Source organism: Gobio gobio, assembly GCF_949357685.1.
Source record: "Gobio gobio genome assembly, chromosome: 25".
Lineage (NCBI taxonomy): Eukaryota > Metazoa > Chordata > Actinopteri > Cypriniformes > Gobionidae > Gobio > Gobio gobio.
In genome coordinates this window covers 20,311,470-20,334,167 of record NC_137121.1, presented here as the reverse complement: position 1 = coordinate 20,334,167, position 22,698 = coordinate 20,311,470, and the positions used below count along the sequence as shown (strand labels likewise).

The 22,698-nt window shown below is 38.4% G+C and overlaps 1 protein-coding gene across 1 annotated transcript in view; it reads right to left on the bottom strand.

Annotated features, from left to right (window-relative positions):
• Nucleotides 1–1,063: 1,063 nt before the first annotated feature.
• Nucleotides 1,064–22,698, bottom strand: part of erc1a (ELKS/RAB6-interacting/CAST family member 1a) — a gene marked incomplete at its 5' end in the record, with an annotated part of 36,159 nt that continues 14,524 nt past the window's right edge. The window contains 5 exons of the mRNA XM_079809376.1: nt 1,064–1,974; nt 3,143–3,309; nt 16,350–16,445; nt 16,716–16,863; nt 20,790–20,950. Coding sequence (XP_079665502.1) covers nt 3,256–3,309; nt 16,350–16,445; nt 16,716–16,863; nt 20,790–20,950 — 459 coding nt within the window. The 3' untranslated portion in view covers nt 1,064–1,974; nt 3,143–3,255. The remainder of the gene's footprint in view (nt 1,975–3,142; nt 3,310–16,349; nt 16,446–16,715; nt 16,864–20,789; nt 20,951–22,698) is intronic.

Sequence of the window (22,698 nt, the reverse complement as noted above, 5' to 3'; positions counted from 1 at the left end):
TTGGTACTTCTACGTACGTACGTCCTGTGCGTGACCTTTCCGACGTGATGGCATCACGCAAAAGCAGAACACCAAAGTCACGCATTTGAGAATAAAAAGTATATAAATGTTTATTTTTTTTAGAAAATGACCGATGGTTCGGCTAGATAAGACCCTATTCCTCGGGTGGGATCGTGCAGAGCCTCTGAAGCCCTTCGAAACCCTTTGAAACTGCATTGATTTGGACCTTCAACCCGTTGGTTGCAAATGAAAAACATTATCAGGAAATTTTCATTTTTAAGTGAACAAATCCTTTAACTTAAAAAAAAAAGTGAGGAAACCCATTGCCTTAAAATGATTTAGTAGTAAAATTCATGCGTAATTTAAGTTATGTGAACTTGACAATTCCGCTTCAACTTAATTTTTTCAATTACACAAGTCAACTGATCACTTTTTAAAGTGTACAGAATCTTAATTTTGGGGTGAACTACTTCTGTAGCATTAAGATGACAGGGTGGGTGGAAATAATTTAGTGTAGTCAAGTTTTTTAAGCTGCAAATGAATAAAACGTGACATGTAGTCCATGTTAAATCGGCTGCGATTCAAAACAGATGTTAAGTTACTCTGCCAATCGATGATTTTTTCGCCGTGGGACAACGAGTATAGATTGTGTCACACGTACAGAGTAGAACATACACATAATTTTAATTTCTCTATCTATTTCAGATAGAAAGGATAAAATTGGCCACTGCTGCGTAACAGCTGCAAAAAATAGCATAAAATCTCAAAATAAAGCATTTAAAGCGTTTGTAAACCAGACCCAGATTTTTTCAAACGTTAGAAAACTAAAAGTTGCTGTAGCCACGACGCTCACTGTGAAATTTCATTGGTCCAGAATGCACAGAAAAATCCCAACACAAGCAGTAAAAGAAAACTTCAGAGAGTGAAAACACTGATAATACATATTTATATACATACACATTTATACAAATTCAGAACACCCATACCCGTGTCTTATTTGATCATCTCTTGTTTTCATTTTAATTGTTTCGTCTTTTTTTGTGGACTATCCATTTTTTTTATTGTAATTTTAATTCACGAAGACAATAGGCCACAAATGCAACATAAAAAATCCACTTTGAGAGAGAGAGAGAGACACACAATGATATCCATGTTTATGAGAGTACATAGAACCAGCAATGAGCTCTCAGAAACTGGTTATCAGGATATGATATGGAGATACTTGGGAGCCTACAATGTCCTCTCTAAGAGCTGCTAGAAAACAACTATAGTCTCAGTAAGTGAGAACCGTAATTTCTTGCGCACACCCCTCGATGACTCCTTCATGAGCACTGCAAACTGTTTTCATATACTTTGTCTATTCCATGTAGCAGCTGTTAATTGGAATTAAAGGACATCTAGAACCTGATTTTTTTCCACTGACTTGCCGTCAGGTTTGACAAATAGACATCACTATCTATAAATGTTTACATCATGCTCTTGAAGGTGTCCTATAGGTTTTCGGTAAAGAGGAAGGGTCATCCATTGAAGTATAACCAGTGCAAGACGCTACCTAAACGCAGAATAGGTCCAGTAGTCTTAATACTGAGTGCAGTTAAATTAGCATAACACTTTTTTAATTGTTTTAACAACAGTTTGGCATTCAGTTATGTTTATATAGCACCACCCATTGATCAGGTTAACATTCTAAATCAGTTTTTTACTCAACCATGATGACATATCAAGAGAACGAAATTAAAATTGCATTCACGACTCGACTAACACTGCATATTTTCAATGCTGCACCAGTATTAAGACTACAGACTGTTACAGACTCTTTGAGGGCTCCGGTTTAGTTCAGGTGAGAGGTGAGGGCAGAGAGACAGTGGAGGAAGCTGGAGGGTTCGATCATGGCCAGTTAGGTTCTGGAGGGCCAGAGCAGGGTCCAAGGATCCTAACTGAAGCTCCACACTGACTCACCATCCCAGGCTCCCACTAAAACCCAGAAAGAATTACGTGAATCAGATCATGTGCAAAACATGTTTTGATACCTGTAAAGTTTTTTCATTTGAAACATTTGAATTTTAGCATTTGTTAATTGCAAATAATCTGCCTGGTATTTGTAATATCAAAATACAAAGACGTACAAAATAAACATATTAAAATAAGATTTTAATATTTATAATAAATTCTTATAATGGATTTTGTGCGCAGGTCAGGGGCTTGATTAAGTGTCCATTTTTGTTTTGTTTTTTATAATTAATCTGTATTAAATTAACACTTTTTAAAAAGTTCTCCATCACACCAGAAGCCAATTTCTTTCCACCATATAAAAATAATAGTTTTTGTAAATTATTTTTTTTTTAAAATCATTATGAATGGACATTTTTGTCATAATTATATCTTTATCTCAATTTCAACTTCATGTTTTTTTTTGCCAATTTCACATTTTTAGTCCTTTTGTCAATAGTTTTTGTCATAATTTTGACTTGGTATATCAACTTTTTATGCCATAAATAAGATCTATGAAAGCATGTTTTTATTTGTTGGAAATAGGCTGTCCATAGTTACAAGCCATAACATTTTTTGATTGACTTGTTGACACCTAGAAAATTTCAAAAGTACTAGAGCCGCCTTTCCAACGTTTGGCCAAACCGTTCTCATTGCTTAACTGTTCCATTCCGTGCTGATCCGGCCCAGTCGGTACGGATATGGTTTTATTTTACTCTGTTTGGCTGATAACGCCCACTCTTTGGAATGTAATACCAGTGCGTCAGTCGTTGATTTGGTAATGCAACCACATTTCTTTTAATTTTATTATTAACTTGTTTACTGTTCTCAAATCACGCTTGGCCAGCTACAGAGAAACTGTCAGCCAGGCAACAGGCAAGTCAACAATCCTGAGTGGTGACATCACTACACTCATTCGACCATTAGCCAACCGTGCTGAGAATTCCGGCCCGAGAACGGTTTGTAATCTTGCCGTGCCATACCAGTGGAAATATAACTGGAACCGTTCGGCCCGACAGTGTAAAAGCGGCTTAAGAAGGTCTGATATAACAATGAAATTATATTACTTTCAGATTTACGTTGCAAATTTTCGACAACATAAATGATCAATTACAAGATGCATAAAAAAATACATTATTTCACTGAGTGTTACCTGTGAAAATGTGTGTGTCGTCACTGACGGTGGGTCCTGGGTAACTGGTGTGATGAGATGTGGGCTGAGTTGATTCTGTAAGTAAAGGGTTTTGGGGTGGTTGTACAGGATAATCAGGTGGCCAGTGTAGAGCTCCTGTGCACTGTAGCTCTCCGCCCAGATCTTGTCTACAGAGCAGAGAGACTGTCACTACCACAGAACAAAGGATTACGGGAAACAGACAGTCTGTTCTCATGCATCTGCAAACTTGAGCTTGCTGGGGCTGATATTGTTCAATGCAAGCACATCATTTCTATCAGCACGGTGCTTTGAAAAGACATATTTTGGCATGCAAACACATGCTTTTTAGACATGACGAGACAAGACATTACCCCAAAACCCTAAGATTTCATTGAGTTTGATTTCATTATATTATTGTGACCGGTTTTTTGTTCTTGCTTGGGTGGGCTCTTGCCCAAAGGCATGTAATTATGCTGTCTCTTAATGTGATTTTAGCTTTTGTTGATATCGTCCCTCATTCTGGGTCATACCTGACTTCCAGTGAACATTGCTTTAGTTAAATACTGATAAGCTGTCCTCATTAATTTAGTTGTTTCTGTAAACTGACAGCAAACTGGCATGTGCAGTAATCTTCTGCAGACCATCTCAAATTGATGTATTTAATAATGCCTGCAAGGTTTGGAAATAAATTGTATTATTATTAATGCAAAATAAAGAATTAAAACACGCAAACACAGTGCTGTTCAAAAGCACTCTTCCATTCTAATTGAATTACATTTAATAATTCAGCATTCTAATCTTATCAGTTAACAGTTGGTTAACGTGCGTCAGCTAAAAACTGGACATGCACAACACCCGAAACGCACACAGAAATCCGCTTCACAGACAGATTTGAGTTCTCTTTTATGTCTTATTGTGCTTGAACGGACAAAAACACACAAAATGATGTCCAAATGCTGTTTTTGGCAGGTATCCTCGTCAGTTAAAACGTCTCAAAGGAATGTAAAGAGTTTGGAGAAAATGGGATGTGACCTTGATGGAAACTGGTATTCTCTGGAGTATTGTGTGTGTGCGTTGTATGATTTGTGGATTTAGGACAATAGACAGTTAGGGATTAAGTTATTAGTTAAACAAAATAAAAATAGATTCAGGGTTGTTTGCCAGGGATGCATCAGGAACGATCCCGAGTAAAATGTAAGGTATGACCCAAATTGGCATGGACCAGTAAGTGACTTTTTCGTATAAGTGTACTTTGCAGTTTCATCACGCAGAAGCCACAGCTGTGTTGGTTAAAGATCGCCGCCTCCATCTCTGCTGGTATAATTTCAGGTGAGTATGAACTTTGACTAAAATGATGGCTAAAAATTTGAGTGACATGATCAGTCCAGATAAAGATTTTGAGACGAAAGACAGCAAACGCTGTAAGCAGCGCTGCTCTGAAGCCCTGACGTCAAAGAAATTTGAAAGAATTATCAAGTAAATGGGCAGCAAAGGTTTTAATTCTAATTTGAAAAGTTAATCAGAAACTTGACTGGCTAAAAGCTAAAAGACTGGAAAATTTTTAATTCCTAACTGTTTATGAGATAAATAGGCAGAAATCACTGAAAATTATGTAGGATTTGGTCTGTGTAGTCTGAGTAAAAGGACTTGAAGTTGTTTTTGAAAAGAAAAAGGAAAAAGCAGATATAGTCACGGACACGGAGGGATTTTAAACAGAGGTGCACAGATTGAAAATAAGGAAATAAGTAATAAGTTCAATAAATTGAAGTCTTAAGAAATTCCTTTTAAAAGGAAAGATCTATGATCATTTTAAAATAAATTATGGTTAAAAGAATAACGACGTAACTATATAATTAGAGACATAGAGGGTTTAAATGATAAAAATGTTAAAATGATTCGTGTAAAATTCTGATAAAGTTTATTTGACTGGATGTTGGTAAAAACACCGTAGGAGAATGGGTGTTAAAAGCTAAAAACCCTAGAAGCTGATGTTTTGGTTTCAAGAGATAAGCTCATGCAGAGCTGTAATAAAACAATTCGCTTCTCTGAATCTGCCCCACCATGTCATTTCTGGTGCTGGGGCTAAAATTGGAAGAGTAACTCAGACTCAATTTAGATGTTTGAAGTTTAAATTTATTGTATGGGCAAAAGACAAATATAAAATTATGATCATTTGAAAACGTAATTTCTGGCAAAAGATAGAGTTAAAAGGATAATGTCTGATGTTTATTGGAAGATAAATGCAATCTCTAGCCAAGTCTTATGCTGTGTTAGAGTGACAAGTTAAAAGTTTATGAAAATGCAGTACCAGTACTGAATGCATAGAAGTCTCTCTCTATTTCAAACTCAAGGCTGATACCTGAGCCTGTGCCACAGATGATAGAAGATATTGATGAGTAAAAGCACATGGCATCACTTGAAAATAATAAGACATGTTTTAGGGAAAACAGTGTTTAAAAGGGTATGAGAATGAATTTAACATTGAAGCTAAAGTCTTAGAAGACTGTTAAAAAGGTTATAGAGAGAGAGAGAGAGAGAGAGAGAGAGAGAGAGAGAGAGAGAGAGAGAGAGAGAGAGAGAGAGAGAGAGACTGCTTGTGGTAGCAGGGATGGTGCAATTTGTTATCGCCCTGCTAAAGCTGAAACAAAACAAAAGAAATTATATCAGAACCAAAACAATCCAGCTGACTTTTGTAGAGACAAATTAATAATGAGCAGATGCAAAAGCTGAGTTTAAATAATAATTTAAGTAAACACTAAAAGTAAAATTTGAGAATGAGCAATTAATGTTTTATGTGTGTGTGGGTGTGACTGCTCTTTATGTTTTGTAAGTGTTGTATGTGTTCCTAGAACTGTTCTGTCCTGATGGGGTGTCATTAACCTTTGGAATGAGTTTTTGACCATTACAGATGGGTTAAGGTAAACGACAACCTTTAGAGAAACTGATAATTTTGAAGGAATCTGGTGAAAAGACGATCCAGAACACGGGACGAGCTTTAAATGGATTGTTATCCAGCTCTGTCTGTTATGACGACTTTTGTCATTTATGATGTTGATTTGAATTACTCTCTGGATTAGCTCAAGTGGAATTGTAAAGTTAAAGATTGCCGTCCATCATGGGTTAAAACCATTGTCTAAATTCAACTGAGGGCTTACATTTAATAATGTCAATTGATTAAAAATGGTAGGCGTAAATGTTATAGACTTGACGGCAGAGACAAAGTGACAAATTGGCTGAAGTCACTATCTAAATTATCCAGAGACTCCCTCAAAATTCTGAAAGGCCGGAGGGCGACCAAAGAGATAACTTCTAAAAATGAAAAGTTTTATTTTTACTTTATTTTAATTTTTTATGATACTTTGATTTATATAGAGAACCACAATTAATGTTAAAGAAGCAAGTGACTTTAAGTCTTTCTGTGTGACTGGGATTGAGATAAGAGGAATATAATATTTTGGTTTCTGCAGAGCAGTAGAGATAAGAAACAATAATGATCATATTGTGTGGCATCTGCAGATTGATAGAAGAATAATGAGAAATAGCCCAAAGATTAATGTTGAAATAGAATTTAGGAACACCCGTAAAGTTAAATGGAAAAACAGCTTTAAAGAAATTGATGATGACTTATAGTCCAAATTTAAAGTAATATGGGAAATTATGAAATCTGTAAGTTCTTTGTAAAGTTATGACACGTTTGGGTGTAAGTGGCAAGATAAGGCTAGTGAGGATTTGATGAAGTATCACTACCAAGTGACATGAATTAAGAGGTTTAATATTTTGGTCATTTGGAGCTTACACCTGAAGAGTTTTAATGAACAAGACATTGAGAATAAAAGAAAATTAGAAAATGGTACTTTAAAGAAAACCCTGATGAATGATTTTGAATGTTGTACTAATAACATGGTGATTAATAATTTGGTATTTAGTATGATTAAGCATAATGTCAACAAGATAAAGATGAGTCAACAAGCTTATTGAATGGAATACGAATTGATAATTAAGTCATTTTGATGAAAAGGTTTTAACATTAACTATTTTTATTTTTTATGGTTATGTTCATTTATGGTTAAAATTTATGTGGGCTATGATGGGTAAAAAAAAAGTCACTACTATCCCTATTTCTGAGTGATATATCCTGGTGATAATGATGACATGGGGTGTTAATTTAGTATGTCTCTGTAAGGATGAGGATGTGCTTGTTGGTAATCAATCAGGCCAATGATAAAGGCACATTTTCCCAATTAAATTCTTGAAGGAAAAAGAGCTTTTCTGTTTTTCAAAATTATAATTTGACAAGAGGGGCATTGGAAATTAGGAAGCAGCCTAAATTGGTACACCATTAATACCCCAACATTGGCCTCAGGAGAAACTTAAAGGGTGGGTTCTAGAATCCACTGCCTCTCCAATATAATTGTATATATATCTTAATTAAATTAATAATCAAAGACTTAGTCAATATTTATCTTTATCATGAATTGAATGATCCTCCCTAGGTATGATTTTGTTTCTTCCTTAATATTTTCTAAAGTTTGTATTTGCTCTCTGAGTGGTGACTGAGGGTCCGTCTTAGGCGTGTGTGATGTCTCACGAGAACATTGGTATCAGGAAAACTGTGTGATCAGGAACTATTATTAACCTGTCTCCATGTTTTTACTCATTTGAAAGCAGACCCGGGGCTCTGCTGACTCTTGAATGCACTTTCCAAAAGGCTCCAGAGAATATCGGATCCTGTTGAGGGTCAAAGATCTTAAGCGATGACCAATGAGCATGAGGTGATTCCCCAATGACAGGTAAGCTCTTCTTTTGGCCAGCGGAGGACAACCTAAGCCAATGGGGGTCACCGCCATTGGGGCACCTCCAAAAAGGGGGGTGTTTTTATGTGAGGTGTGTATGAGCGGTGAGGCAGATGTCTGTGAGGCCAGCAGCATCACTGTAGGGAGGGGAAGCTGTGTTCCGTGGGGGCCAAGGTCAAGACTGGACACAGCAACCCCTGCCCTAATATTGGCCCCTCTATACCGCTCACCAAATGCCGCATACATTTAGAGCCAGGAAACATTGGCATTCAAGGGTCAGTTGAGATCATTCTGGTCACTTTAACCTTGCAAATTTCAGTCATGTGTTCAGATTTTAGAGGCATCACACACCTCTAACTTGATGGGAATGCAGCAAAAGAGATTGCTCATTTAGCCCGGTTTCCAGAGATTAAATATGGATTTGTCTTTCATTTTATTTTATTTTATTTTATTTCATATTTCCTTTTACTGAAACCCTAAAGAATTGTATGAATACTATTGTACTATATTGTCTGTTCCCCTCTCAATGAGAGAAAGCACGTTATCAGTATGTTGATCAGGAGTTTTGAGAAAAGAAGAACATTGGGGCCTTGTTTGTGAGTGGAAGGGGTAAAAGAGCCTCAAAACGGGGACTGGTCTTTTTAGTGGCCAGCATGTCCGTGATGAGGTGAAGAGACAATTGTGACCCTAAAGGGAAACATGCGTCACCACTTGACCTTCCGTAGTGACCTCACTTGTAGACCAGACGTGGCGGTATGGGACCCCCACATATGGTCTAAAAGGGGGGAATGAAGGGTCAAGGGTCAAGCCAAACATCACTTGTCTCTTCATCAGACACATATCCTTCAAGAATGATATTAAATATTAAATATTTAATCAATATTAAAATAAGAATGAATGATAATCAAGTTATAACCATTTCCTACATTTGATAAATCAGTTCTCTATATTCAAGGAGTGATTTTGGATATTGTAGTGTTTTAGTTGCTCTGTGCTTTTGAATCCAGCTCTGATGTCTGTGTCAAGACGTGCTGACAGGCAAATGTCCTTGGTGTTTGAAGTGAGAAGAGCTCAGCATGTGTTAACTGTATGTCTTCCTAAAGCGACCCCCGGGGTCATCTATGTTACAGCTATGTGACTCTTTTGGGGACTCAAAATGTAACAGAAATGTACCTCTCTGATATACTTTTCTTTCTTTATAGAATAGAATAAAGTCACTTCTGTACTAAATGTAGTATCAGCATGTTTTGGAGAAGTGCTTTGTTGATAGTTAGTTAAGATGTTCCGACCTTGATGGAAACTGGTATTCTCTGGAGTATTGTGTGTGTGCGTTGTATGATTTGTGCAGATCCAGTATTGGATATGGGCCTTCCTGCAGGCGATGCCAGACCTATAGACGCTTTTCTGTGACCTCCGAGGTCACTGGAGACTAATCTGGGCCTGGGCGACATCAAGTCTACGCATTTTTAGAGATATATGCTGCTATCTGTCTACGTGTGGAAAGTTGCTTACGTTGCATGTTGTTAGAACCAATCAGAATCATTCCACATGGCAGTAATGACGTGTCTAGACCTTGAAAACAGTATAACTGTTCAGAAAATTGTATGTACGTTAGACGGAGGCGGGGAGACTGTTAGAGGGAGCGCGGCCTACAAACTCCTCTTGAGCTGGCTTCTGCTGATGAAACTGCAAACTATTCTTCAGTAAAATTTTCTTTAATTAATCTGACTCCTGACTCCTGGTCTTCATTTTTCACTACTGGTCCTGGGTCCTAAGCTGTTACCCCAACAGTACTATTGCTTGTAATTTGTTAATTTGTTCTTATTACTGACTGTTTAGTTGTCTTAGAATAAATTGTAAACTAGGTAGGCTAGTTTTTGGTGTGGTATAAAAATTTGAATCGAGAATTGTGAAATTTCACTGGTGTCATAACCTTATTTATTATGGATAACGGGTCAAAAACAGCAAAAACAATATCTTTTATTAATTTCACCTCCAGAAATTTAGAAAAACTAAATGTAATAAAGACATCGATTGCAGTATTAGTATCGGTGAAACTGGCCTTCATTCATAGTACTTCATAAAAAGTATTTTTAATACTAAATATTTAAATGTACTATCGTTATGTTGTTTCTACATTAATTTGGAGATTCACTATTAAATGATGCATTACAATATAAATTAAAGCTGCGAGCAGCGATGACGGGCCCAAGCCGGTGGCACCGCCACGCCGGTGGCATCAGCTTAACTGTGCACGGCAGGCAATATGCATTTAAACAGGATAATTTTTTTAAATCGCTCGAATATGCCACATTTACTGCAGCAGCTGGTGCCACTATCACCACAAGCCACACCCATGATGTAATTTAAATCTAGATTAATTTTAATGTCATAGGATAAAATAAATAAAAGTTATATTTTCCTGCTCAAAATTTTGTAAGTCCAGAAGGCCAGTATTTAATTCAAGGTGTTTGTAGTTCTTTTTAACTTATTCACACTAAAGTGATAGTTTTTTGTGATAGTCTATGATACGAAAGGGGTAAATTATCATTCCGAGAGAGAAAGGCACACACACAAACTCACAGGGTGAGAGAGACACCCCCCCCCACACACACACACACACACACACCACACACACACACACGTGCGCGCACACAATCAAACACACACACACCCAGGGTGAGCCTGAGAGTGAGGGGGGAGGGGAAGGACTGAGAGAGAGGCAATCTGCACATTGAACCAGGTTCACAAGATTTTAACAACAAAAAGAAATAAAATCTAAATGGTGGGAGAAAGTTTTTTTTATTTCACTCTCTGAAAAAAATATGTTGAATATATTTGAAATCAATATGTGTGGTCCAATATAAAAAATAAATAGAGAAAGTCACACACACACACACACACACACACACACACACACACACACACACACACACACACACACACACACACACACACACACACACACACACACACACACACACACACACACACACACACACACACACACACACAATGATAGAGTGAGAGTGAGGGGGAGGGGAAGGACTGAGAGAAAGGCACACACACATACAGGGTGAGAGAGAGCCCCCCCCCCCCCCTCCACACACACACACACACACACACACAGAGAGAGTGATAGAGAGGGGGAAGGGGAAAGACAGGCGGAGGGCATTCCATAGACTTAATGGTTTTTATACTGTACAAACTGTAAATTCTATCCCCCTACACTACCCCTAAGCCTACATATCGCACACACACACACACACACACTACCCCTAAACCTACCATCACAGAAAACATTCTGCATTTTTACATTTTTATTAAAACATTGTTTAGTATGCTTTTAAAGCTATTTTGATTTACGGGGACACATGAAATGTCTTCATAAACCATGATTATGTTGTAATAAACACCCCTCCAACACACCCATTTCTGAGGCTTTGCCCATTTCCACTGACTGACATCTCTGATGTGTGTGTTGAGTTTCAAGCAATTTCAAGCATGCTAAGAGCCTCAAAAACAGCCAAAAGATGATTAAACTTTGACACACTGCCATGGCAACAGTATGTAAAATATCAGGAATCCATTCGTATGTCTACATCTGCCATGTTTTGTCATTATACTGATGAAGTTTGAAGTAAATCGGGTGAAAACAAGACAGTGATTTAGCATTTTTGAAAGTGACACACTTCCTGCTGCCAGTTGGTGGACACACACACACACACACACACACACGTTTGTTTTTGTGAAATGTGAGGACATTCCATAGGCGTAATGGTTTTTATACCGTACAAACCGTATTTTCTATCCCCTTACACTGCCCCTAAACCTACCCATCACAGGAGACTGTGCAGTTCACTTTCTGTGAAAAAAAACCTCATTCTGTGATTTATAAGCATTTTGAAAAGTGAGGACATGGGGAACGTCCTCATATTTCACCCTCTTTTTGTAATACCCATGTCATACCCATGTCATTATACACATTTGTGTCCTGATATTTAACAAAAACATGCCCCCACACACACACACACACACACACACACACACACACACACACACACACACACACACGTTTGTTTTTGTGAAATGTGAGGACATTCCATAGGCGTAATGGTTTTTATACCGTACAAACCGTATTTTCTATCCCCTTACACTGCCCCTGCCCCTAAACCTACCCATCACACACACACACACACACACACACACACACACACACACACACACACACACACACACACACACACACACACACTGCCCCTGCCCCTAAACCTAGCCCTCACAGGAGACTGTGCAGTTCACTTTCTGTGAAAAAAACTTGTTCTGTGTGATTTATAAGCATTTTGAAAAGTGAGGACATGGGGAACGTCCTCATATTTCACCCTCTTTTTGTAATACCTATGTCATACCCATGTCATTATACACATTTGTGTCCTGATATTTCACAAAAACATGCCCACACACACACACACACACACACACACACACACACACACACACACACACACACACACACACACACCCCTTAAAGCTATTTCATTTATGGGACACAGGAAATATTCTCATAAACCATGTTTTCATTGTAATTTGTAGTATATTTTTAAAGCTACTTGGTTACATTTTAATAATACATTATTTAGTATGTTTTTAAAGATATTTTTATTATGTGGACACATGAAATGTCCTCATTAACCACTACGTTGTAATAACAGTGTAATACCCATGTCATTATACAAATTTTCGTCCCTAATAAATCACATAAACAAGCACACACACACACACACACACACACACACACACACACACACACACACACACACACACACACACACACACACACACACACACACACACACACACACACACACACACACACACACGGAGAGAGAGAGTTTCAAAAATAACAACACTGCTACCTTTTAGTGAGGGGAGGGCAGACAGAGAATAAATATTCAGAAGAAATATATTAAATAAAATAAATATATTGATCTGAAAAATAGTATGATTATTTTAAAGCTATTTGGTTACATTTTAATAAAACATTGTTTTAGTATGTTTTTAAACACACACACATACACGTAATACCAGTTTAATACCCATGTCATTATACAAATTTGTTTCCTCATAAATCACAAACAAGAGAGAGAGAGAGAGAGAGAGAGAGAAACAAGTTTTTTTTTATCCTGCTTCAAAACTAATACAATGCTGCCATCTTGTGTTCATTGAGGGGAGAGCAGCAGACACAGAGAATTTCTGTTCCCCTTTTTTGTCCTTATTTAATCCCTTGCCATGGAAACACCATTTGAGATATCCAATATCCGTTCACATTTTAGCATCTTCAGTATCTTTGTTTCATGTTGACCGAGTTTGGTGGAGATTGAATAAATCGCCTACGAGGAGAACGTAAAAACTCAGACCCCGATTTAACCAAACATTCACCTTCAAACAAAAATATCTGACTTCCTGTTGGTCGGAGCTAATGACTGTAAATTCGAAAGTTGTCCGGCTCGATGAGGTCAATATATATACTGAGTTTGGTGATTGTAGATGAAACGAAGCCCTTCACTTTTGTCAAAAGGTGGCGCTAGAGAGCCCCTCATCCCCGCCCGTTTCTGAGGCTTTGCCCATGTGTACTGACTGACATCTCTGATGTGTGTGTTGAGTTTCAAGCAGTTTCAAGCAATTTCAAGCATGCTAAGAGCCTCAGAACAGCCAAAAGATTATTAAACTTTGACACGTTGCCATGGCAACAGTATTTGAAATTTCAGGAATCCATTTCATACGTCTCTATCTGTCATGTTTTCACATTATACTGATGAAGTTTGAAATAAATCTGGTGAAAATAAGATGGTGATTCAAAGCATTTTTGAAAGTGACACACTTCCTGCTGCCAGTTGGTGGCGCTATAACTTTGACTCACAAAAGTCATATCCATGTGATCGGCCTCTTACAGCGAACACACAGCTGAAGTTTCATCCAAACCAGTCAATGTTTGCACAAGTTAAAACACACTTCCTGTTTCCCTTTTCTCGCCATAAATTCGTTGCATCGCCACGGCCAGACTTTTCGAGATATCAAAAATCCGCTCGCAATTTAGCATCCTGGATATGTTCACTTAATGCTGACCGAGTTTGGCAATGATCGAAACAATGGCCTCGGAGGAGTATATTAAATTCCAGAGCATGCGTTTTCCGAACAACCCATAATAGCTCACTTCCTGTTGGGCTGACACATAACTATGAGCACGAAAGTTGTTCGGCCCGATGAGGTCTAAATGTGTACCAAGTTTCATACATGTACGTGCAAGTGTGTTTGATATATGGACCAAGTTTTCAGACCCCACTTAAGGGGGCGCTGTCGAGCCCCCCTGCCACGCCCGGGTACCAGCTTCAGCCCGGCTCTGATGGCCGCGCATTCCGACGCCTGTGCGAAGTTTCAAGAGTTTTCGAGCATGTTAAGTGCCCCAAAAGTACCCGAGAAGTCGAAAAAAAAAATAAAAAAAAAAAAAAAAAAAACAAAGAATAATCTGAGGAAGAACAATAGGGCTCTGCGCCCTTTCAGGGCTTGGGCCCTAAATATATTATACACTGTAAAAAAAAAAATTCAGGTCTCCAATTGAAAATGTTCTAGTGACTGATCAATTATTAAATTAAAGTGAATTAAATTGCATCAATTCACAGAAATTAAATTTGATCGGTCACTAGAAATTTTTCAATTGGAGACAGTGTTACAGTGTACATTTTAAAAATATACTATAATTTTTAATTTTTTACAGAAAAAATTGCAATGAATTATAAAAAAATGCATTTATTTAATCAAAAATACAATAAAACATTAATATTGTGAAATATTATTACAATTTAAAATCATTTTTCTATTTATTCCTGTGATGCAAAGCTGAATTTTCAGCATCATTACTCCAGTCTTCAGTGTCACATGATCTTTCAGAAATAGAAATTCTAAAAGACATTATAAAAGTCTTTACTGTCACTTTTGAAATGGCAGTGTAAACATTTCAGAATTTCTGAATATTTAGTACACCAAATACATAAACTTTGTTTGATTCCAGATTAAAAATTAGATTTTGAATCACAGATTCTCAATGTGGCCTCAAAAAATGATTTAGTTATATTTTGTACTGGACATTTTTCTTACACATTTTATTTTTTGTATTAGTTTCATTTAATTGATTTTGTAACCGTGATTATTAAAAAGTGCTTATCAGCATGATTAACTTATAAAAGTTCTTGTGGTTTTTTTGGAGGAGGAGGAATTGAATCTGGTGAGAGCAGAGAGAGTGTGGAAACTTTATAGTCTAGAATGCGCCATCTGGGATTATGTTTAACCACAAAACCATACATAGAGATAACAGGCTTGAAAAAGAGAGGGGAAAAAACAAAACCAGAGGAAATGAGATTTGTAGACCATTTCATAGCAGTGCAATTATAAATAAGTTATATATATATGCAAGTTTTATATCAAAACAAATATTTAAAAAGTGCTCAAAATATTTGCTAATAAAACATTTCAGAAGCCCGTTTGCACAGCTATGACATGGTCAACAATCTCAAACAGGCACAGCGAGACAGGCAGGGTTTGATGTCACATGGGGAGGAACAGGGCAGCTGAGATTGGCTTTTACATGTCCATCAAAGAAATGCTCACCCTTCTAAAACAAAATGGCTGCCAGTGAGGCTATGCCCAAATGCCCTCCTCATCATCCTATTGGTTAAGAGATGGCAGGGTTTTAGCCAAGTGCAGCATGGGAAAAAAGATCAGGTTAGTATGCGAATATATCCAAGTAGAAGCGACCCGTAAGCGCAGACGCAGGATCAGCTTTCAATGTCTTTGATGGTAAATATTATATTGCGAGGGTTAAGGGAAACTGATCCTGGATCTGCGCTTAGGGGCGATTTCTACAGTCATGAATAAGAATACAAATCCATAGGGTTGAGAAGTTATGATCAATATGAAGGCAGTAAAAAGGAAATGATAGCGTCTGCGTTGGAGATGAGGGCAGCTCCATTTCAATCACGATAACGGGACTGCAATGGAAATGGACAATGGGGCATCCGTTTCCAACTCAGTTTCTAATATTAATATTTTACTAACAAGTATGAAACTGACCACACCTCCAATTTGTCTTTCTTTGGCTTGCTGTTAAGATTAAGCTCCTATGAATATGAGATAAGCAAAATACAGCAATGGTACAATTATTTCATATTCAGCCATATTGAATTCCCACTGAAGAGAAAAAGAAAAAAAAAGCTGATGACAGTAGTAAACCATTTTAAAAGAACAGTTCACCCAAAAATGAATATCATGAAGGTGAGTAAATGATGACAGGATTTTCATTTTGGGGTGACCTGTCCCTTTAACACTTTTCTGATGTTTGCAGAGGACCGGATTGTGACCTGATCGGGTGATTTTGGAGGTTTGTGGTTGGTTTGGTCGGGTGGCGTTTTCAAGTAGCCATCGTCGTAATTATTCGCCATGAGCTTCATGCGGTTCTGTGTCTAGGAGAAAAGAGGAGGCACAGATGTAAGGAAAGAAAGGGGGGTAGAAACGGATGAAAGCGAAAGGTTAGGGGGTCAAGAAGAGATCAATTAAAACAAGCACATCAGTAGACGTTGTTTGCATTCACCAGTCAAAACAAAGATGTATTTTGTCTAGGCCTTTCAACTTCTCCAGCGACTCTATGATCATTGATTTAAAGCAAACAAACAACTTGACCTTGAGGACAAACGGATACGCTCGGAGCATTGTGACGCAGTCCGTACCTGCTGTTTGAGTTGCTGCACCAAACGATCCTTCTCCCTCCGCAGCTGAGCCACTTCCTCTTGCGTCTTCTTTTTTTTGGATGAAGACAGCTCCAGCAAGGCTATATTAGCATCTTTCTCACTTATGGCTGCCAGCAGAGCCTCCTGTCTGTGAATTACAATTGTTTAAAGTTATTATTATGAATTGCACGCTATTAAAACATATTCAACTTAAAGTGCCCCTATTAGGGTATTCCGAATATTCCCTTTCATGCAGTGTGTAATGTAGCTGTTTGTGAATGTAAACATTCGGTAAAGTCGAAAGTGCACAATAAATAAAGTTATTGTCTCCCAAAAGAAAGAATCGACTCTGAACCGCCTATACAAGTTGTCTGTAATTCGAATCCCACTGCGTTACGATTCTACGTCACTAGAAAATACATTTCGTCGCGAAAATGAAACTCACGTATGTCCAAAACGGTTACTTTTCAGGAAGTGAAAAAACCACCGTATTTCAAAAGCAGTTGAATGTAGCGTTGTCATACTTGGTACGGCATCTTTACATGTAACCATATTCTTGCCAGTGTAATGATATAATCCACGTTTGACCAAAATTGAGTTTAAATGGACATACGTGCATATTTTACATTAACGTTGGTCGATACGCGTTCTTCCGGTCATGAATTAGAATGGCCAAGTCGCGTTTCATATTGACAGAGGAATACGCTCAGTTTATTAAATATTAATTATAAATTTATTAAATGTCTCTTGCAAACTATGAAGGGACAATGAATCAATACACTGACATGGTAATGCTAGACAGATACTTTGTACAGTCCTACCGTAATTTTGTCACTTCTAGACGTACGTCTGGCGTCGGGGAAAACGTTTACCTCGCTGAAGGAAAGTCATTGTCTCACCAGGCTATGTTTATTTGGCAATGTATTGCAGAAAAGAAAAGTGAAAATGAAGATGCAACTTCACGAGACCGGCGAGATGCTTCCACAGGGCGGGAGATACGCGGCGTGATTGACAGCTTTGACACCAAATGGATACACGTGAAAATCAGATGACATGATTTCACGACTTTTCATTGGCCATTTAGATATGTGAAGCATACTGTATACGGAAATGAACCTGGACATTCAATCCGTCGAAAAATCTCAAAATCGGCAAAATGGACATATACTTTTTTTTTCATCGAACCGCAACGATTTGCCTAATGCCCGCGCTATGTTGTATGTTGTCCGCCCGCCAGTGGTGTAAAGTAACGAATTACAAATACTCTCGTTACTGTAATTGAGTAGTTTTTCTCAGGAATTGTACTTTATTAAGTGGTTTAAAAACAGTGTACTTTTACTTTTACTTGAGTACATTTTAAGTGCTGTATCTGTACTTTTACTGCGCTATTTTCCCTAAACCTGCAGTCGCTACATTATGTTTATTTTTGTCCTGTCAATGTGATTGGCCAAGGCGAATAATAAGTCCTGTCTCCCTGCATCACGCGTGTGACTCCCGTCATATCCACCATAGTCAAGTCAAGTCAACTTTATTTATATAGCGCTTTTAACAATACAGATTGCTTCAAAGCAGCTTTACAGTGTTAAACAGGAAAATAATGCAGCATAATTTTATTCAGCTGTCTAGCCATTCTGGAGAAAAAATGTCATCAGTTCATTTCAATTATCATACAGTGACAGGGTGGGCTTTAGATTAGTAATTAGAGCAGTAATTTAGTTTATATGGTTAATTTAGTTTAATAATTAGATTTATTTCGATATCTAGTTGAAAAATGTAGTGTCCCCGACTGAGCACGCCAAGCCAGAGGCAACAGTGTACAGAAATGTACCATAGCGTGTACATAGCGTGTATGGTACAGTGTACCAAGGGGGTAATCCAGCCCCCGGTCGCTGTGTCCATTTCTTTTACTGTCTATGGTCGCGACCAGCCTAGAGTGAGAGGCACGCGCGCTTTATGATAGGGGGTTGTTGCTGGTTACTGTATGATGACTTAAATCGTGAAATTACTCCGTGAGCCAACATACATCCTCATCTCAGCGTAGTTTATCAACTGAGCGAGGAGAGAATGCGTCCAAAGGTCCAATTGGTTAACGCGGCGCGAATATCCCCCAAAGTTCAGATTTTTCAACTTTTTCAACGTTTCCCGCAGAATGCCATTTCGCGTCTCTGCATTGACTTAACATGTAAATCACTCGCGCAAATCACGTCCGGTGTGAACGCACCATGAGAAACATCCTGCTCAAGTCGTCCTTGCGATGGACTTCACTCTCAGATTGATTGGTAAAATTGACGTCATCATAACTGTCTTTACAGTGTGTACAATTGCTGGGGACGGAGGAAGCCTCCGGAGTTGAAATACAGTTATGGTAATGGGAGTTTAGCTTTCAACAAGCTCTGTAAGCGGTACACCAATCACAACTGACTGGGTGATCGGGCCAATCAGTGCAGGGTAGGCTCGCGGAAAGGAGGGATTTAGAGTCGTTTGAGAATCATTGAACATTGTGGCGATGTTCAATGTATGTTATGAGAAAATGAAACCGTTTTTTGACCTTTGATGCATGTAAACCTGTTGTAGGAGACATTCAAAACAAAATTAGGAGCCTTTTTTATTATAACCCTGGCTTGAAATGATTAGAAGTCAAAGCCTAATGTCAAAAAGCACTTTACGGAAGTACTGTGGAAATCCTCTTCAAAGCAGCTGACCTCATTGACAATGACCAGGCGTCTTACAAAACTCAAGAGCAGGCTAAAGGAGGTGTGCTTTCACAAGTACACAACATCTCTGTGGAATATGGATTTTGTCGAAATGACTGCGCGTAATTGTCTCAATGACAGAAATAGCTTGTTTATTCCCAGGAGCACGGCTGAAGTATGGAGACAGAAATAGCACACAGAACAAGCCACGTGCAGAATGAATCATCCTCTGCATTTTATGATCTGCACAAATACATGGTACGAAAAACATATACTCACTTAAAGTTTTACAGCCTATTTTTCTGTCATGATGTTTATCTCGGTTTACTCTGTATTAATTGATTTACACTACAGCTTGCCAAAGTGACGGTTATTTAATGACTTAAACATCTAATCTGGAAAAACAATTTAGATCATCTTAAGTCCATGTGCATAACACATAGCAAATGTGTCTCCTGCATGAATAGCAGATGAAGATGCAATATTCTTTAAATATTTAAAATAAGCTGTTTGTTGCTGTTCCTGCATGTTATATTGTACATTTTGATGCATGACAATTAGTGAATAATGAAGATTATGATTGCTTAATAATCATTTTGATAACCGATAGGTCAAATCCCACTGTATCAAATCAATAGACCACTATTTTTTATTGTAGATGGCCTAACATCCAATACACTCTTAAAAATAAAGGTTCTTTATTGTCATTGATGGTCCCATGAAGAACCTTTAACATCCATGGAACCTTTCCATTGCATAAATGGTTCTTTATAGTTTAAAAGAGATTAATTAATTAAATAATTCATTAGATATTATGTCCTTTCTTTGAGGAACTGTGAAAATCCCCTTTTTGGAACCTTTACTTCTAGGAGTGCATCAAAACTAGATACAGTGTAAATAAGAGATTTATACTGCATTGTAGTCCGCTTTATTGATGATAATAATGGAAGAACTCTGAGAGCTCACACTCCGCTCAGATACATTAAACTATGTAAACTAGCAGTGACAGCTTCATTCATTATAATAGGATGAAAGTGTTCTAATATTGTCGTGTTGCCCGCTTTCTGTATATCATTTATAAAAAAATCTGAATAGCACTTTTGTTTTTCATGCTGCTATGAAGGCCAAAGCAAAGTTGGTCGTTTAGTCACTGTCTTGATGTACTGGTGTATAAAACAAGATAAAGATATTAAGGAACACTTTGTTTTGGATGTGTAACCTACGTAATAGAATATGACCTGCAGGTTCCCTGTGAAAAATGAGTGCTCCAATTTCACGAAATATTCGCAAACCCTCTTCGTTCTTTCAGTCTTTACAGAAGTTTTCAAACTCTTTGCAAGCACCGTTATGGTAAGATGTAAAAAGAAAGTTGGTTGCGTACTTCATCTCCAGCACTTCCTCCAGATGTCGCCTCCTCTCTGCCCTCAGTGTGGTCAGATGAGCTTCTTTCTCAGCCAGAGACTGTTGGGTGGACGACATCTTGGCCTTCATGGACTCAAGCTCCAGCTTAACCTTCTCCATCGCTCCAAGCAACTCTTCCATCTTTTTAGGAAATAGACAAAAGGTAACTCGCTTTCATTATTGTTTATTTTGTACTTCACAGACTGACTAAAGATGCAGTCCTGCTGTAAGCATTGTTTGGGAAATTTTTGCGCGCAAAATCCAGTAATTTCTATAGGAATCCATGCAATTGGAAATGGTGCGAAAGATTTCTACATGCAAGAGATTCGTATTTCAATAGTGCTTTCACAATACATCTCATTTCAAAGCAGATTTACAGAAAATGCATGTTTCTACCATAGACTGTAAAAAAATATGGACGTAGTGTCTGTGACGTCACCCATAGGATTCTGATGAGCTGTTCTGAAGCGTAAAGTACGGTCGAGCTGTGGCCATTGCCATCTTGGCAGCGCATCACTCCCGGATAATAGAAAATGGCCAAAAAGGCGGGACGCGGGCGGAGCTTAAGTGACGCGATGACTAAGGCTGTGTTCACACTGCAGGGCTTAATGCTCAATTCCGATTTTTTGAAAAAATGCGATTTTTTTGCAAGGCCGTTCACATTTCCAATTAAATGCGACCTTTTGTGATCTCCTGTGTGAACGTGAAATGACCCAGAAGTGACCCGCATGCGCAGAAGAGTACTCAACGGTCAACAACGTCACTTGTTGTTTACGGAAGTAGCCAAATATGGGTGTCAGCATTGGAGTTCGTTTAGCTTTATTAAAGTTATTTTCGCAACGGAGCCAGCACCATTACAACCTTCTCATGTTAAGAAGAAAATTAAAAAAGAGGAGGAGAGCAAGGTTTTTGGCCATGGCGTTTTGTGGAGCAGTGGTAGCAACGTCGGTACAGAGAAACGTGTGTGTGCGGAGTCGCAGCCAGGAGTGGTGGGATACTGATGTGAGTGGCTTTACTGATACCGAATTCGTCAGTAACTTCAGAATGACCAGATCCACCTTCAATTATGTTTGCGAGCGCCTTCAACTAACTTTGTCACGGGAAGAGACACGTCTGCGGCGGCCCATAACAGTGCAGAAACGCGTTGGAGTTGGAGTGTATTGGCTAGCAACAGGTGCGTACTTCTTCTTTTATTGGCGGTTAGCAACTATTTCTTGTGTATTACCGCCACCACTGGACTGGAGTAAGGAACGGGAGTTACAATGATGACGTTTGTCGCGTATCAACGACGTGCGGGTCGGATACATGTGACCTGGCAGTTCAGACTGAAGACGCATTTCAAAAGATCGGATATGTATCGGATTTGGACCACATACCCAAGTGGCCTGGGTCGCATTTGAAAAGATCGGATCTGTGTCGTTCAGACTGTCATGAAAAGATCAGATACAGGTCGCATAAGGGCAAAAAAATCGGAATTGGGTCGTTTCAGCCTGCAGTGTGAACGCAGCCTAACAGCAGATAAATGGCTATCCACCTGTCAATCAAAGTGGCCATGCCCTTAATTATGCAGAACTTTAATGCTTTATATAATGTAAATGAATGAGTTATAAAAAAATTCACCCCCCTCACAGTTGTCATGAAGGGCAAAATTAGCCATACAGACCAAAACCACAATTTGTACCAGGCTGTAAACATGTTTTATTCTGCTGTAAAGTTGGCCATTTTAACATGGGGCTCAATGAGATTCTGCTCCCTTCTGGAGCCTGTCCCTAGCGGCCAGACGATGAATTGCAGTTTAAGGCACTTCCGTATTGGCTTCAAGAGAAACTGCGGGAGCTTGCCGCTTGGTTTCTACATTACAATTTAGAGATCTGAGATCATGCGAATTT